The sequence below is a fragment of the Ambystoma mexicanum genome, chromosome 3p (genome assembly GCF_040938575.1).
Source record: "Ambystoma mexicanum isolate Mex_15411 chromosome 3p, UKY_AmexF1_1, whole genome shotgun sequence".
NCBI classification, from domain to species: domain Eukaryota; kingdom Metazoa; phylum Chordata; class Amphibia; order Caudata; family Ambystomatidae; genus Ambystoma; species Ambystoma mexicanum.
Window position 1 is genome coordinate 214,781,006 of NC_090925.1, and position 18,571 is coordinate 214,799,576.

Here is an 18,571-nt window from a genome sequence, read left to right on the forward strand (position 1 = left end):
GCGCGTGGAATTACATGGCTGAAGCCAAACCCAGGAGCGCTGGTGAATTCAGCCCGTTCCTGTCGACACAGAAAAGGACAGACGTGTGGCGCCGGAGGGCAGAGTGAGGGCAGTGCATGCTCCCAGGGCTGCACCCCTGCGCCTCTAAATTTAAAGGGGAAGAAGGTTTTTATGGTGAAAAATGTTCTGTTTCCCATCCCTCGCAAGGGACGCCCCATGCAGTATGGAGGAAAGGGGACGGGACGTAAGAGTAGGTGGGTTACCTAATACCCAGCAGATAAGTGTTGTGTAACCTCAAACAGTGTTACTGCACCAATTCTTACCCAACACCCCCATATGTTCCAACTATCCCCAAAAAGCATGTGTGTTCGAGATTACTGTGTGTCCTCATCACAATCTCCATTCACGACCCATCTTGCATACGCATGTTTAACTCTGTTTCTCACAACCACACAAAAATCATTAACCGCCCAACTAGCAGCAATGAATCTACAACAACTAGTCAAAGGAGCAACACACTCAGCAGGCCATATACTTGATGCAATCTTCGGCAACAAACTCATTACCACGGCATTTCCAATTCAAAATACTATGGAGTGACCACCTCATCATCCCATTCATAATCACAATGGCCATTCCAATAAACAAGCAACAAGGCATCCCACCGGCCACCATGAAAAGAAACTGGAGAACCATCAAAAACTCCAACCTAACTGAACTCCTGGAACTTAGCAAACCAGACGCATCAATTATGGAAGAAGGAGACCTGGACAAAAAAGTAGCCTTACTCCACACATGGATCGTAACAACTCTAGACGACATTGCCAAAGAAAAACCTTTCACTCCTTCACGGAAAAAACACGGCAAAATGGTTCACCCCGCTATTCAGCGGCATGAAAAGAAAAAAAACGAAAACTAGAATCAGAATGGAGGATCAACAACACTACAAGCAAAATGAAATTTTCAAGGAAATACAAAAAGCGAAGAGGAAACACTAAGACAACCGAATCTTCAAAGCACCAAACGCCCCAAAAAAACTCTTCAAAATCATAAATGAAATAAAAAACCCACCGGGATGCAACCCGCCAACCCCATCGATGAAACTATGCAATGACCTAGAAGAACACTTCAAAAATAAGATCACTACCATCCAAAAAACCATACAAAGCAGACCACACGATCACACCTTAGACCCTACACATCCTTACGAACACACAAACTACAAAGCTTTCCCGAAATATCAGTGGAGACTTTCGTCGAACTGGTAAATCAAAGCCACAAATCAGGCTCTCCGGAAGATACTTGCCCCCGGACATATACAAATCAATCCTCAAACAAGGAACACCCATGGAATACCATAGAAATGTCCTCAACCTTTCAATCTCAACAAGTAAAGTACCACAGGCTTTTAAAATCGGCATGCATCAGGCTATTACTCAAAGACACAACAGGAAACGTACAGGACTTCAACTATAGACCCATCTCCAATATCCCATACATGGCCAAACTGCTAGAAACGTACGTTTACAAAACCACCCAAGAATTCATTCATCGAAGAGCACTGCCTACTAGACCAGGCACAAGTTGGATTCAGACCAATGAGAGGAACAGAATCAGTTCTCCTCTCAATATGGGACGACGTAAAAACAAATGCAGACTCTGACAACAGCATCACACAGATACTTCTTGACCTATCCGCATCATTCGACACTGTAAACCACGACATCCTCATAACAAGATTAGAAGGATTGGGAATAACAGACACCGCCCTAGTATGGATCAAATCCTTCCTAACAGAACGGAGACCGTATGGATGAAACCGTTTAAATCCAACCCAAGAGACTCCACGTGCGGAGTAACACACGGCTCATCCTTCTCCCCGCTCTTATTCAACATCTACCTATATCTATATCTATTAATCAAAATCATCAAAAGACATGGCCTCACCTGCTACAACTATGCCGACGACGCACAAATCTTCAAAATACAAAGACACCCGAGAAACACTAGGGATTTGCCTTCAGGATATCTTCAATTGGATGAACTGTGCTCTTTTGCTCGTGTTGTTTACCGGCAGGTAAAAGTAAAACATTTGTTTCTTTGTAATTGCGGCTGCATTTACATTTTATCTTTATTGGAGTTATAGCTGGAATAGTATTTCAGAAATAGTATATTTTGTGTAAGCAGTTTTAACCTGTGATTTCACATAAGTTTTGTTTGCATTTAACAATACTAACTTAACAAAATCTATATTTGAATTCCTCGGGTGCGGGAATTTCGTCAGATTTATTTTTGAGTAAAGGACCTGTTGGCGTGTATCGTGCGGCCTATCGGGTGTACCTTTTACTTCCTGGTTGTGACGTTTTAACATTTATCTTGTGCGTCGTTTCGTGGAAGTATTTACCGAGTGACCGAGAGTGAAGGTTTCTGTGGCGTCGAGTCTTCAGTATTTTGTTGCACGGTTTCCGTATCAGTAGCGCGGATTCCGATTCGTCAGAGGGCGCAGTTCCTCGTCAGAGGGCGCAGTTCCTCGTCAGAGGGCGCAGTTCCTCGTCAGAGGGCGCAGTTCCTCGTCAGAGGGCGCAGTTCCTCGTCAGAGGGCGCAGTTCCTCGTCAGAGGGCGCAGTTCCTCGTCAGAGGGCGCAGTTCCTCGTCAGAGGGCGCAGTTCCATTGGCATCGTGATTTCGCTTCGATTCTTACTGAGAGCACATCTTCATTCAAAGACTCCCGTTTCTTCATTTGAGTAGAAGGTATGAGTATACTACTTCCGGATGGCAATAGTAGCGTGCATCCCATCAATACCTGTTCTTCAGCTAATTGAACCCTACTAAAGAAGAAAATCTAAAATTAACTATTTATTGAGAATCGGCTGCATAAAGAATCTAACGAGAACATTTTTGATTCACAAATTCTAAAATATTTTTTGAACAATTTAATGCTTCACAATGCACTAAGATCCATGTGACTACAAGTTTGAGAAAAAGAAGAATTCAGAGAAGATATACTTAAAGATTCAGAAAAAGTACTTTGTTATAATAATAAAGCCTATCTGCTATCAAGCATAGGCTGCAGGTATATACATTTCTTTAAATGAAAACATATAAAAGAAGCAGTAGTTTCATTTCAGTGTAGAGTAATATTAATAGAATATTATTTGTGTTTAGATTTACACAGACAAGACACTGAAGAATCATGTATTCAGTAATCCAGTTCCAGATGGTAAACCAGTAGTCGAGAGAACTACATAGAAAACCAGTGAAGATCAGCTTTTGTTTTGTTCTCCATTCCCCTTTCCCCTTGGGTTTGCCAGCTTAGTAATTATATCTTTTGAAAGATTGTTGAGCGGGCATACTTTGGGGGTCTGGTGGGCCAGCATCACTCCTGCAGGAAGATTCAAGACTGGACCTTGACACAGACTCCTTCTCAAACTACCCCGACGAGAACACAACACCTGCGCTAAAAATACTGCACTGGCTACCAACAAAACAGCGAATAAAATTCAAATTCATGTGCATCACACACACAGCTATACACAACCAAGGCGCAGAATTCCTGAGAAATCAATCACGCCTACATCAGCAGACAAGAACTCACAGATCAAGCAACGACATATGCCTAGAACCGAAACGCTATAACAAAAGAAAACTTGGAGGATCCTCGTTTTCTCACCAGGCATCGAGAACATGGAATGACCTACCGAAGAACATACGGAACACAAGAAATCACCTAGCATTTAGGAAACTGCTCAAATCCTGCGTAACCAGAAGACCACCCACAAGAACACCCACACCGCTTATCAAAGAATAAGGAGACCGGCATTGGCCCCCACCAAACGCGATCAGAATGCACCCCACAACAACCCACAAGAAACCGAGAGATAGTCACAAGAGGAGGACACTACAGACCGAACGTACAGTCAGACCAAGACAAACCACTTAGTTGACTCATCCACAACATCACGGCTCGTCCCACACCGAAAGTTTCAAGCAGACATATTCACTTAGATGGTGGGTAAGGTGAGACCCTGACTCCTGTGTCACACCAAAACCGAATCTGTCGGGTGTGAGCCTCTCTCCCCCCTCGGGACTCTTGATTCTAGCTGCGTTTTAGGACTGCACTGAATTATTCAATTATTTCTCAATCACAGTGAAGTAAGTTACTATACCCAGTTGCTCAGTTGGGCGTGGGCCTCTCCCCACTCTTATGCAGGTCTCCCAAGCCTAGCCGTTTTTTGCACCAGGCAGGGCTCCCGAAACTCAGGCATTCAGCCATACAAAGTGATTAGCTGCAGAACATTTAACCCACTACTAACCCAAAAAAAATAAATAAGAAAAAAAAATCAAAACTTTATACATACTTATCTCAAACTAACAACCACCTCTCGCACCACAATCCGCATGCACTTCACCACACTGCTACAACACAAACCGCACCAACAGCACACGAGGACCGACATCGCCCCGATACTCGCACAAAAAGCTCAGCACCCGGTGTATACCAAGTTGAAGCTGCCAACAGAACACCACTACCTCCAACGATCCTACTCCCTCTCCACCCTACAAACCCATCCCACCTTCTCGTTTGCAGATCCACCAGAGCACCTGGGGACCAACGCCGTTGGCGACTGTGCGCGTTACAAATATCTTTAACATTTAACATTAAGGCTGAGTGACACTTCATGTATTTATATTGCATCTATACCATATGAACAAAGTTGTCATTACATTGCTGCACGTGCAAATCTAAAAATGTATCTTACACAAATAACCCTAAGGAACAAGTTTCTTACCTGTAACTGTTGTTCTCCAGCATGGGTCTGGCATGGATTCACATGCTCATGAATATTCCCAGTCAGGCTGGGAATCCTCGTTAAAGGAAAAAAATCAGTTTCGTTTCTGAACTGTCTTTCTACTAGTAACCAATTAGTGGTCTCCGAGTCATACTGACCCAAGCCAATGACTGCCCTCTACCTAAGACCCTCCTCTAGCAGCCATCTTCAGATTTGGTAGCACGTAAAGTGGCAGTAGGACCAAGAGAAGAGCCGCAGAGGGGTTGGAGGGAGGGTTCACATGTGAATCCATGCCAGACCCATGCTGGAGAACAACAGTTACAGGTAAGTAACGTGTTCCTTCTCCAGCATGGGATCTGCCATGGATTCACATGCTCATGAATACAAGAATACATAGCAGTACGAGAGGGCGCTAGAGGGCCAACCAAGATGGCCACCTTTTAGTGAGCTCCCGCACGGCCTGCCATTAATCCGAAATAATCATCCTTCGTTCGGTATAGTTTTGCCCTGACCGTAGACCATCCGGGGCTACTAGACTCTGCTCCAGCGCCCCGTGCAGTCTGGGGCCAAAACAGTAATCCGAAGACCTTCAACGCAGTCCCCCCCGTGCTCGCACCCAGGAGGAGCGAGCAGGCCCGCTGGGAGCCGCGGCAGGAAGCAGTCGTCCGGGCCGGGGGAGGGGAGGGGAGGAGCTGCCTGCCCCCTGCGAGGCCCCCGGGAGGAGAGGTCGAGCCAAAACGCCCACACGTCACAAGCGGTGACCGGGGGGGCCCTTCTTCCCCCCCAAAACATCGGCACGACTCGGGCCGAAACACAAACTCAAGACTGCGGCAGACCGCAGGAGAGCCGGGCAGACGCCAGATCGCCCGCGCAGGGCTGCCACTGGGCGAGGAGCGAGCCTGCACCACCTCCCAGCTCACCCCCCCCTCACCTGACCTGCTCAGCGCGGAGTGGGGTGGCCCCCTCCCGCCACGCGGGACCAAAGAGCCAGACCAGCGACCACAGCCCAGTGGTGAGGGGCGGCGGCTCCCTTCTCTCCCCTCCCACCTCCCCGGGCGGTGGAAGCCCCGTACGGAGCAGGAGAAATCCAAGAAAGTGTGCCCAGCACTGAAATACTTACAACAGGTACGGAGCACACTGGGGGGACGCTCATCTAACAGCCAGTGGCCAGCTTGCGCCCCCCCCCCAGCGCGATTAACAAAGCCCAGCCAAAACAGGCGATCAGACGGCCCCAAGTGAAACCCTCCTCCCTCACCCCGGGGACCCACAGCTCCGAAACCCGGGGTCAGCAATTGTGCTCTGTGGTCGGCAGGACATAGCAAGAGTCGGCCCAGGACTCAGCAAGGAGGCTCCCCACCCTCCCTCCTGGTGGCATCAATCCTGTGGCGCGGAGATCGACAGTGACACTCAGGTATCACTAACAGCACCGGAGGGCCACAACCAACTCAACCCGCCCTTGCTCTTAGCGGGCGGCTGAAGCAAGGGAGACAGAGTATAGCCATCAACTCCTTCCCAACCCATTTCCCACCCGGCCGCCCAAGCCTGCATGTGCATGGGACACAAGATCATCTCCAAGCACCGCCAAAGCGCTGGAGTGACGGGTGAAGGGCAGACACCAGTGGCTCACGACCCACTCTTCCCTCAGGTGCAGAGTGTGCCGGGGGAATCCAACTCCGACATCCCACACCCCTGCTGGGTATCCCATCTCCTCAGCATCCACCACCGGTTTCATACCGCTTCCCCCCGGACAGCCTCCTTTACCTGCAGGAATACTCCTCTCAGTCAAGTCCACCACGCTGGAATTATCCCCTCTGGATGGCACCCACTGACCACTAACTCTTGTCCAAGTATCCTGAGCGACTCCCCGCGCTCTGCCACCGGGTGAAGGTGCACCCAACCCTCACACCCAACTCGCATCCTTCAGAGACCTGGAAAATAACGAACACAAACGGAGACAAAAATCCAGATCACCGCTCCCAGTCCAGCAGACACTACTGCCCCACGAATCACTCTGGTAAGACGCAAGTACACCCAGTCTCTGGGAGTTGGCCAGCAGCGAGGCAGCCACTAACAGTATACTCCAAGCAGCAACGCTTTATACTCCAAAAACCGACAGATCCCAAAGAAAGCTAACCTTTGAATCCAGTGCACTCCCCAAATCCCCCAGGCTCCAAGAGGACTCAGAACCCATGACTAGCAGCACCCTCCAGATGGACGGAGAACCCTCCTCCACAGACATTAAGAGTCTTCTACTGGACCTCAAGGCCGTCATAGGGAGCCTCAATAGCAAGATGGATGGTCTCTCTTCGAAGGTAGATCTCTTACAACACAGAATGGCCACCCACACAGAACGCCTCAATGAGGTTGAACAGCGCGTGTCGAATTTAGATGACGGCACGGCAACCCTGACGGCCACAGTCAGCCAACTGGAATCTCAAATTAAAGCAGCCAGCGCCAAATGCGAAGATTCAGAGGGCCGTTCCAGAAGAAACATTAGGATTATCGGGGTGAGAGAACAACAGATGCAACCCAAAATGGAGATCTTCGTCGAAGAGCTATGTGCTACCTCTTCGGTCGTGACGCCCTTTCTCATATGTTCGTAGTGGAGAGGGCTCTCAGAATTCCATCCTCCAAACCCATCCCAGGAGCACCCTCCAGACCTATAATCGCCAGACTACTCAATTACAAGGATCGCAACACCATTCTCCAACTGACCAGAGAAAAGGGCGAGCTACATCATGATGGAGACAGAATACACTTTTACCCAGATTTTTCCCCGGCAGTCGAGTTACAACGGAGATCCTTTACTTCTGTCAGACAAAGGCTCAAGGACAATCGGCTCACTTACTCCATGCTCGACTCAGAATCAAACATGAAGGGAAAGTCCATTTTTTTCAGACACCAGAGGAAGCCAACGCCTTCCTGGACAGAGCGGGATTCCCCGGGCTAAACCCCAACCAAGCGCAAACGCAGCGGGAGAGAGCTCATAGAAATCCGCCTTAACCAACCTGTGGTCAACGGCACAAAATCTGCATGCAAGAAACACGGCATCTTAACCGAAATATAAACAGGAGTTAAATACTCCAGGGCCGTGCAACTTGGGGAGGCCCCTGGCACCCCTTGCACAGCTAAGTTATAAAAAACAGTTCACTGTTAATGGGTGGGAAAGCAGGAGTCGGACACGTACCATTGCGGTTCAATCTCCGATGGCATAAACTAACGGGCCAGTTGGGGGTTGCCTGTGTAAGGAAGGAAGCCAGAGAATGGGATTGGGAAAGTGCTTCCGACCCATCACTCCCCGCCTCACCCGTCCCCCTTCGCTGGACACAGTTAAACCTCCACTAATCAGCAAGACACATCTCATACAATGCCCTGGGATTCCTCAAGACGTACGCATCAATAGCAGCTTATCCGTCCACGCCGGACGAACAATTCAAGGTTGCCACATGGGACATTAGAAGGGGCAACCTCCCCTCTAAAACAAGAAAGATCCTCCAATACCTTAAGAGACACGAAGTAGATGTTGCCTTTATTCAAGAAACCCACCTACTCCCTGAGAAAACACCAATGGGCTAGAAACTGGGGGTGCCATAGGTACTTCATCTTTTTCGTCATATGCCAGAGGAGTGGCGATACTGATTAACCATCGGACGGGCTTCCGGATGATAAGCACTGGATAAGGACACTGATGGTAGGGCACTGCTGGTGACAGGAATTCTTGCAGGCAAGGAAATTATTTTTGTCAACTCCTATGGCCCCAATGTCGATGGAGTGAACAGCTTTGACTGGATGCTTCCACACCTCTTGTCTCACACCTCAGCGGCGATCATCTGCGGAGGCGACCTAAACACCGTCCTGGACCCAGGAAAAGACAGGTTGCGGAGCACAACACTGCCGACCTCCAATGCCAGGCTCCAAGTACAGGAAATTTGCAGAGCCTTCAACCTGGTAGACGCCTGGAGACACAGTAAGTAAGAACAGCGGGACTACACGTTCCACTCGGCAGTCCACAACACCAATTCCATATTAGACTACTTGATGGTATCCGCTAGTGGCCCACTCCACTGGGAGCAATGTCAAATTCTACCGAAAACCTTCTGACCACGCACCAGTATCCCTCATACGCAAACCATCCATAATTAAATCCCGCTTACTACAGTGGTGCTTCAAGCTTAGATCCCTACAAGATCAGGTATTTTCATCTGAACTCCGAGACGAAATTTCAACATTTCTAGACAAAAACCTAGGTACTGTAGCGTCTCCAAGCACGATCTGAGAAACACTAAAGTGTTTTGTGAGAGGAGTCTCTCTTGCCAAAGAGAACGGAATCAAACTGATCCGGCGGGAACTTACCGCCAACGAGGAAATACTGAAACAACTCGAGCTTAAGCTCTCCATCATGAATGACCCACGCACCCAAGCAGCACTAAAGGAGGAACTGCAAACGTTCAAGACCTCGGCGGAACGCGAGCTGAAGTTCTTCCGCCGTAATTACCAGGTCCGTCAATACGGCGAGGGCCAAAGACCCGGAGCCCTCCTGGCGAGACTGATCAGAACCGACAGGAAGCCTACACTGGTCGAGAGGATACACTCCGAACATGGTGAATTTGTGCAGACAGATGAAGAAATAGAGGAATTCAAAACCTTTTATCAGGACCTATACACCTCTAAATACTGCTCGAGCACAGACCCTCTAAACAGCTACCTCAAAGACACTGAACTCTACTGGGTGGAGAGAGAACTACGTGAACCTCTTAATGAAATCATCACCCCAGAGGAAATGGTGGAAGCCATTAAAACCCTACCAAACACCAAAGCCCCGGGACCCGATGGTCTAACCGGGGAATTCTACAAGGCCTTTGCTGAATCCCTTGCCCCTTTACTCGCAGAGGTATAGACCGAAGCGTTAGAGACAGGATCCCTCCCACGGACATCACGCAAGGCCAACATTATCCTTTTACACAAGGCAGGCAAACCTCCGGAAGAGTGTGCATCATATAGACCTCTATCCCTGCTCAACCTCGATAACAAAATATTGGCTAAAATACTCACAAATAGGCTACTACCACGGATGCCGGGCCTCGTGCTCGCAGATCAGGCTGGATTTGTGCCCGGTCGCTGCACGACGTTCGGCATCAGGAGGTTATTTGGCGTCATTGAGGCGCTCAACCCCACCTGCCAGGCAGTCGCGGTTCTGCTCGATGCCGAAAAGGCCTTCGATTCAGTGGAATGGCCCTTCCTGTTCGCCGTACTTATGCAGATGGGCCTGGGCTCCCGCTTCATTAAACTCGTCTCCCTATTATTATAGTGACCTCCAGGCTACTATAGTGGTGGGATCAGCCAGGTCTTCCCCCATCAAACTACAATGTGGCACTAGACAGGGGCGTCCTCTCTCTGCGTTAATATTCACATTAATAATGGAACCACTAGCATCGAACCCCAGCAACTCCACAGGGGCCTCACCATTGGCCCGCACAGGCTGATTATATCTCTGTACGCTGATGTGGCGTTATATGTACGGGACCCCGTAGAAAATCTTAATCCAATTATGAGAGAAGTAATTAAATTTGGTGCAATATTGGGACTAAAAATTAACCACACAAAATCAGTCATATTCCCACTCACCGCAGCTACTAGACCATTCACTGACGATAACTTTGTTTGGGAGACCTCAAGGCTACGCTACCTTGAGATACAGATGTCACTAAAGCACCATGATGTATTCCAGGATAACTATGAGATAGTAGCAAAAACACTACAAGAAAAAGTAAACCGTTGGAAATCTCTGCCTCTAACCTTGTGGGGGAGGGCATCGCAAGTTAAAATGGTGATTCTACCAAAACGACTATATCTGTTCTCCAACATCCCAATTTTAATCCCTCAACCCTATTTTAAGAAAATCCGAAGCCTAGTTCTCGACTTACTTTGGGTGGGCAAACCAGCCAGGGTCGCTCACTCAACGCCGATACTCCCAGTGTCCAGAGGCAGCCTGGCTCTCCCGGACTTCGAGAAATACTTCTGGGTGGCCCAGGCGCAATTCCTCAGCTTTTGGTATGCCACGCACTTCATTAGACCACACTTGCAGATAGAAAGGGCACTAGCAACTCCCAACCTATAAAGAGCCGTTATCATTCAGCTCCCAGTGCCTGTCAACACGATGAACGTGGTCCTCGCGACATATGGGATATGGAAAAAACCTGCACAAAAATACAAAGTTCAGGTAAGATACTTGCTCCTCCCCAACCCCCCTTCTCCCAATCAAATTTATTCCAGGGATCCCCCTAACATCAAAGGTTTTTCTACCAATGGGTGGAGAAGCTACAGATAAATTATCTCTGAGATCTATTCAGTGAAGGCTCCTTTATCACACCCCAACAAGCAACCGAAAGGGGAGGTAACACACCCCTAGATAAATTCATCTACTTCAGAACCAGCTATACCCTACAGGCTTTATTCCCCACATTTCCGCAAAAACCTCCTACATGGCAGTTGCTACAAAATGTGATCATGGCTCGGGGCGAGGGCAGACTAGTGTCACAAATCTATAAATCCATCTTAAGGACACAATATCCACAGATTCTCGCACGAAAACTAGATGGAAGAGGTCCCTCCGGCTAACAATCCCGGATGAGGAATGGGTATATATACTGAAACAAACTCAAAAAATAGCCCTTGATGCACATCTCAAGCAAATACACTTCAATTATCTACATCAGACATACTTCACCCCCGCAAAAAAGAACAAACAACAACCGGCCCAACTAGCAAAATGTGAAAGGTGCGGAACCCAACGGCAGACTTCGTCCACCTTGCTTGGGACTGCCCCAAACTGACCCTATTCTGGTCCCAGATCCTCCAGACCACATCAGCAATAATAGGAGAGGAAGTGCAACCCATCAAAACGGCAGCACTGCTCGGGATGACGAAACATCTTTCACCCGGAATAAGGAAATTAGCAGGGTTATTATTGACCCTGGCTCGCAGGAGAGTTGCCATGTCGTGGGGTAGAGGACCAGCCCCGTTGGTGGCAAACTGGCGTAAAGACATTCTATACTGTCAAGATGTTGAGTCTGAATTTATCAAAACACTTCCCCAACACGCACGCCCCCGACATTTGGGGGCCACTAGTGGCATTTTCAATCAACAAGGCAGATGAGAACGCGTCACCATCATCATCTGGGAGACGCAGTCCCCAAAACTATGACTCTTAATCATCTGGATACAGAAACCAGCAGATGAACAGACTACACACCGTGAGGGTGACACTACAACATTGGCTTTGGTCGACCGGGGGAGGGAGAACAGACGGTGGGGGGGGGGGGGGTTGGAGGGGGGGGTGTATGGGGGGGTTGAAAAGGCACTTGGGTAACTCAACCCAAGAGGGGAGTGATTGTTCTGTAACTGTTCTTTTTGTTTTAAAAAACCACCAATAATAAAGTAAAAATAAAAAAAGAATACATAGCAGTACACACATGCACAACCACAGGAGGTGGCAAGGCTCAACATTAAGCATTTCAACAACTCAACATTAAGCATCTCTTACCTCCTCACCAGGCTAACCTTCAAGCTAACAGGTTGCGCAACACTGCCTGGGCGAATCTGGACTCCTCCCTGGAATCCCTGTTGACGCAGTAGAATCTCGTGAAGGTGTGTGTCGACCTCCACCTACCAGCCCTGAAGATGTCCAGCAGGGGCACACCAGACAGGAACGCCGTAGTAGCAGCGATCGCTCTGGTGGGCTCTCGGACGGCCGGGCAAAGGTCGGTTTGCCAACCGGTGACGGTGCATGAAGCAGCCGGAGAGCCATCTGGAAATGGAAGCCTTGGAGAGGACCTTCCCTTGGTTCACAGCGCCAAATTTCACAAAACAGCTGTGAAGTCTCCCAAAAACTCTTTGTGCGGTCCACGTAGAACTTCAGCGCAAAGTCCTCTCAGCCGGCGACGAAGGCGACGGGAAGAAAACAGGTAACACCAAGGGCTTGTTGAGATGGAAGTCAGACGGCACCTTGGGCATGAAGAAGGGGTGCGTCCTCAGCACTACCCTTGTCTAGTGGAATGTCAGATATGGGGGTTTACAGGAGAGGGCCTGGATCTCTCCCACTCATCGTGCGGAGGTGATGCCCACAAGAAAAGCTGTCTTCCACGATAGGAACATCAGCGGCGCCGAATGCAGAGGCTCGAATGGCGGGACGATGAGCCTGGTCAGCACCACATTGAGCTCCCACACAGGAGCCGGGGCCTTCACCGGCGGGACCCAGCGGAACAGTCCTTTCATGAACTCCTTCACCAGGCGGTGCGAGCACAGCGACGACTGCCCCAGAGTTCTGGTGTAGCGGGAGATGGCCGCCAGATGGATTTTGATGGATGCATGCGCCAGCCCCGCCTTGGACAGCGACAGCAAGTACGGCAGCACTTGAGGGGCTGTAATCCCTAGAGGGTTGATCTTCTGTGCACGGCACCAGACAGAGCCTCTTCCATTTATGTCCATAGCACCTAAGAGTCGAGGACACCCTGGCCTTGGCAAGTACCTCCAGAAGCAACTGTGCAACGTGGTTTTCCTTCCTGGCCACCGGTGGAAAGTGAGGGCACCCCTTTTGAAACTCCAGAGTGTGCCCGTGGGCCAGGGCATCCAGCACCCCCAACCGTCGGTGCAGATGGACTTCCACACACCGACGAAGTTCGCCAGCTGGCCACCCACCGGGGTGCTTGGGTGGGGGGGCCCGACGTCACGGCCGGTTCAGTCTTGCTTTGCCGAGGCCTTGCCCCCTTGTGCTCCTTGGCGACGACGGTGTCCAATGGCCTTGCTGCAGCCTCTGTAGGCTTCCCGAGACAACGAGCGGGCCGCTTGGCGGTACGACGAAGAGCTGCCACCGAATCCTTTGGATGCACCTTGTGACTTGCCTCTGGAGGTCCGAAAGGACGGCCAACGCCGATGGAGAGAACCCAAGGCCCGGGCCGTCTCGGTGTCCGCCTTGATGGCCTGCAGTGACTCGTCCACTGCCTTGCCGAACAGGTTGTTCCTGTCGAAGGGCATGTCGAGTACCCTGGTCTGCACATCCTGACGGAAGTCGGTGGCCCTGAGCCAACCACGCCGGCGGAAGCAAATGCAGTAGCCCATCTGGCGAAAACCGGTGTTGGCGATGTCCATGGCCACCATGATGGTGTGGTCCGACGCCATCTCGCCTTCCTGCAGGATTTCCAGGGCCTGAGAGGAAGTTCATGAGGGGAGCAATCTGGGGACGGCTGTGCCCTGAAGCACATAGGAGCAGAGTCTGGAACCCAGTACTACTTCTCGTACTAGTCCCTCTTTGCAGGGGCCGTGGACGGGTTCTTCAGAAGGGCCAGTCATTCGTCCCAGATGTCGTCCAGTAAAGGGACTGAGAGGACAGTCTTCCTCTTGGCCTCCCGTTGTTGGTAGAGGAACCCCTCCTTCCTCGGGGCATAGCTGGAAAATCTCTGATGCCCTGGCGATCATGGCGTGAAAGGAGCCAATTTCGTCGGGCGGGGAAGCCCGGGCAGGGGGTGACAGGGGATCCGTCCCATCATCACCGCCGCCGTCCATCGCCGTCTCATCCCTCGGTGGGGGGGGGGGGATGAGGTGAAGGCTGGTGGACTCTCCCCCACTTGGGTGCAGGACTCCACGATGGTCTAGGCTCCGCTGGATCGTCCACCGGAGGCAAGGGCAGCCTCGTTCTTATCTCGGTGCACAGGGTTTGCAGTGCCATAAAAAATGTCTTCCTGCCTGTCGGCTGTTGCATCGGGAGTGCCGGCAGTGGCGTGGTGTCTGGTTCCTAGTCGGCTCCCTCGCTTCTCCACGTCCGCCTTATCGGGATCCTTCCCGCGGGCCTTCTCCTCGAACCTCTTGTCGAGGGTTGCTTTGACGAGAGCCAGCACGTCCTCTGAAGAGGTATCCGAGTCCGTTAGGGCTACCTGGCCCCCACGCCCCTCTTTCTCAACACAGGGGTTCACAGGTTTCCTTTTGATAGGCTGGAAAGAAGACTCCCTCCGGGACGGCAGGGAAACTAAGCCTTGAAGTCGTCTCCACTGGGGTCGCCTCTGTAGGCTTTGCCAGGGCCGCCACGACTCCTTCAATCGAGGCCTTAGCCGAGTGAATCAGGGCCTTCACGACCTTGGGTGCGTCTGAGGCCTTCACTGTGGGGGAGGAGGGGGGCGGGGGGGGTTACCGCCTCGCTCCCCCTTGGCTTTCTCCGTCGGGGCCTGCCGGGGCTTCTCCTGAAGCTTACCCAGGTTGTCCGATTTCCTTTTCACCGAGTTGGAGCGTTGGCTCGTGGTTGACGGCGTCAGTGACATCGCGCCCTGCCTAGCAGCCGAGGAGCACAAACCAACGGAGGTCCCGGTGCCCGCGGACTCGCAGTGCTTTGCCTTCTGTTGGGCCCCCTTTGCCAGAGCGCCCTCAAAGGTCTTAGAAGATTGCTCTGACTTCTTCTCAGCTGCTACTGGGCTCTTCGCCTACAGCCAGTTAGCGAGTCATGTACGACTGTCCTTCATGGTCCAGCTGGACATGTTCTTGCAGAACGCACAGTCCTCCTCCACGTGCGACTTGTTGGCGTGAATGCAGTAGAGACACCGGGAGTGCTCATTCTCTTTGAAGACGTTCTGTTGTCCACATCCTGGGCAGATCCTAAACAGCTTGGATCCAGTGGGCGTCATGTCTCCTTTGTCCTGGGCCTTGTCCACGCAGGGTAGGCCTCAAAGGTGTTCCGGAAGCCTCCAAAAAATTAACTTCCACGAAAAATCACCCTTCAGGGGGGGTAGAAATTTCCAAAACTGGTCCCTATTGATCGGAAGATTAAACGGTGGAGCTTGAGGCTCGATTTGACTGAAAAATAAAGAGTAAACTCTTTGGAAAAACGCAACACGCAGTAAAAACCCGAGAGCTAAGCACGAGGACTCCCAACACTTGAACGTGCGGTAAAAATCTGAAGATGGCTGCCAGAGGAGGGGCTTAGGTAGAGGGCAGTCATTGGCTGGGGACAGTATGACCCAGAGACCAGTGATTGGTTACTAGTAGAAAGACAGTTCAGAAACTAAACTGAAACCGATTTTTTTCTTTACCGAGGATTCCCAGCCTGACGATGGGGAATATTCATGAGCATGTGAATCCATGCCAGACCCCATGCTGGAGAAAAGTAATATTCATCCTATTCACATTAATACACCATATTTGTGACAGTTTGCAACATCGCCATCACCTCATTCCCCAATAAGGGACGGGCAATTCAAACTTCCCTTTACCAGTGGGACCTTTATTAACTACCCCAATAGTTCTTACATGGAATAAGAGAAAATAAAAAGGGGAGCCCAGGGTGCACTCCAGCAACACTTCACAGAAAGTGCTGTGCAGATGCCAAAAAAGTTATAGGACAGTATAATTCCCCAGAAATGAAGTATAGAGTCACAAACATAGCTTCCATGATAAGAGTAAAAGAAATGGTGAGAGGGGGGGTGGAGGAGGAGGTTCCCATCCATTCAGGAATATAAAAAAAGAATCCACGCGTCCAGCAAAAAGTGCTGCAGGTCTCACAGGTCAGGGAGATTTAGCATAAATATGAAAAGCTAACCTAACAACTCACAGAAATCTACCTATATCCTGAAGTTCCCAAGAACCTATTTAGTATAAATGTCTCCTAGCTCTATAAGTAGAATATACAGTTTTACTATTTGCTTTTAACATGCTATCGCACCTTCCCCTTTTCTTGCAATCAAAGAATTTGCTTTCAATGGCATGACATTTTTGGAATGGTTTCCCCAGTGACAAGAAACCAATAGAAGTCAGAACCGCTGGAGAAATGCATACCAAAACGATACACCCCTTTTGTAAGCCAGCTACACTGCAGTACTCACCGTTATGGAGCAGGTGCAATACACTAGGTACCCTCCCGTCTCTGAATCGGCATCCACAGCATCAATGGCACTGAGAATCAACTCCTTTTGGAGGTGGGCACAACGCTGCACATCTTTCTCATCCTGGTGAAGGTGAAAACAAAGAAGCAGGGTATTGTATTTTTTTTTTAAACTTTTATTTCTCATTTCCAACATTAATCAACCAACAACAATAGCATCATCGAAAGTCACAGAATTGCAAAACATACAATAGTGGGAAATAATACTAAAGAGTTTCAACACATAACCCTATATCCCACCATGAAAAATCAGCAAATTGAATCAGTAAACCAAACCAAATGCACCTAAACAAGCAACAGACAAACAGGACTACATAAAACAACCAAATAAACACCACAAATCCCCCCCACCCTCCTACGTATAGTATTTGAAATCAAACCATTATATTCCACCCCATAACTTAGCTTAGTCCAAACCATCAAGGTCATTAAATCCCTCCCACATTTCATCATAAATGTCAGCCTTGTCCAGTTTACGAAACATTGTCTTTAAAAGCCGTGATAAAGCTCTAACATCCAAAATCCACTCTTCCATTGTCGGCTTTTTTCGTGTCTTCCAGACCTTCAACACCTGTTTAGCTGCCACTAACAAAACTTTACGCACTCCACACAATGTCACCCAACTCACACTACGCCTACCACCATATGACAGAAATATAACTGCTATGGGGTTGTGTGTAGACAATGTTCCAGATCTGGTCAACTCTGTCAAGAACCTCCTTCCAAAAGTTCACCCTTTCACAACACCATAACATGTGTAGAAGTGTACCCTGCTCCTTCCCACAACCCCAACACAACGCATCATTGGCTAAACCCAACTGGCACATACGCGCTGGAGTCCAATAAATTCTGCCCATTATTCTTTGATTTATGTAGCGTAGTTGCAAATCCACTTTGGCTGTCGTCGGCACTCTCTAAATCTTATCCCATTCTTTCAATGCGAGTTCCTTGCCCAACTCCTCTGTCCACGACAACCTCAATTTTTCCCACAAATCCAGCCATTGCCTATCCGGTAGCAAACTGCATAAATGTAGACACTCTTAAAAAACCCATCTCCAAAATATCAAAATTCTCGGGTTTCTTCAAAAAAGGAGCTTCCAACATCTCCCTCTGCTCTAAAAGTAAAGCCGCCAAAACCTGATACCTCCCCAATTCCCTATTCCTCAAACCAAATTTCTCGGTTAAACTCTCAAAAGGCACTACCCCAGCTTCATTCCACACATCACCAATAGTTAGAACTCTTCTCTGAATCCAACTCTTCCAAAACAGTACCTTATTATCAATCATCAAACCAGGATTATGCCAAAGTGAAGCTTCTTCATAAAGATATAGTCCCTGACCAGTACCAACAATCCACGATGACAACGCCTCTTTAGTAGCCAACACCGATCTCAAACACTGTACCCTCTTAGGTAACTTTCCAAAAGAAAATAAACATCTAATATCATAAGGCAAAAACCACTGTTTCTCAATTAGCACCCACCACGGCACCCGGTTCATATCCACCCCATTGTAACTAGACACTTTTTTCAACAAGAAGCCATTACAATAATTTCTCAAGATCGGATACCCAAATCCCCCATCTTTAACACTTCTGACCATAATGTACCTGGGAATTCTGGCTCTCTTTCCAAACCCCCACAAAAAATCCTGGAATAACCTATCAATACGTGCCAATATTCCCTTTGTAAAACGTAAAGGCAGAGATTGAACAACATACAGTACCTTCGGCAATAAAATCATTTTAATAGCATTAACTTTGCCCCAAAGAGTCAGAGTAACACGACCCCACCTCATAATATCCCGCCTAATAACTTCAATGATTTTATCAACATTAAAACTCACCAACTTTACCAAA

The 18,571-nt window shown here is 49.2% G+C and overlaps 1 protein-coding gene across 2 annotated transcripts in view; it reads right to left on the minus strand.

Moving 5' to 3' along the window:
• The window catches only part of NOP2 (NOP2 nucleolar protein), a 385,194-nt gene that overhangs the window by 107,275 nt on the left and 259,348 nt on the right, over nt 1-18,571 (minus strand). For both annotated transcript variants that reach the window (XM_069650683.1, XM_069650682.1), the window contains exon 14: nt 16,655-16,777. In XM_069650683.1, the coding sequence (XP_069506784.1) occupies nt 16,655-16,777 (123 nt within the window). The remainder of the gene's footprint in view (nt 1-16,654; nt 16,778-18,571) is intronic.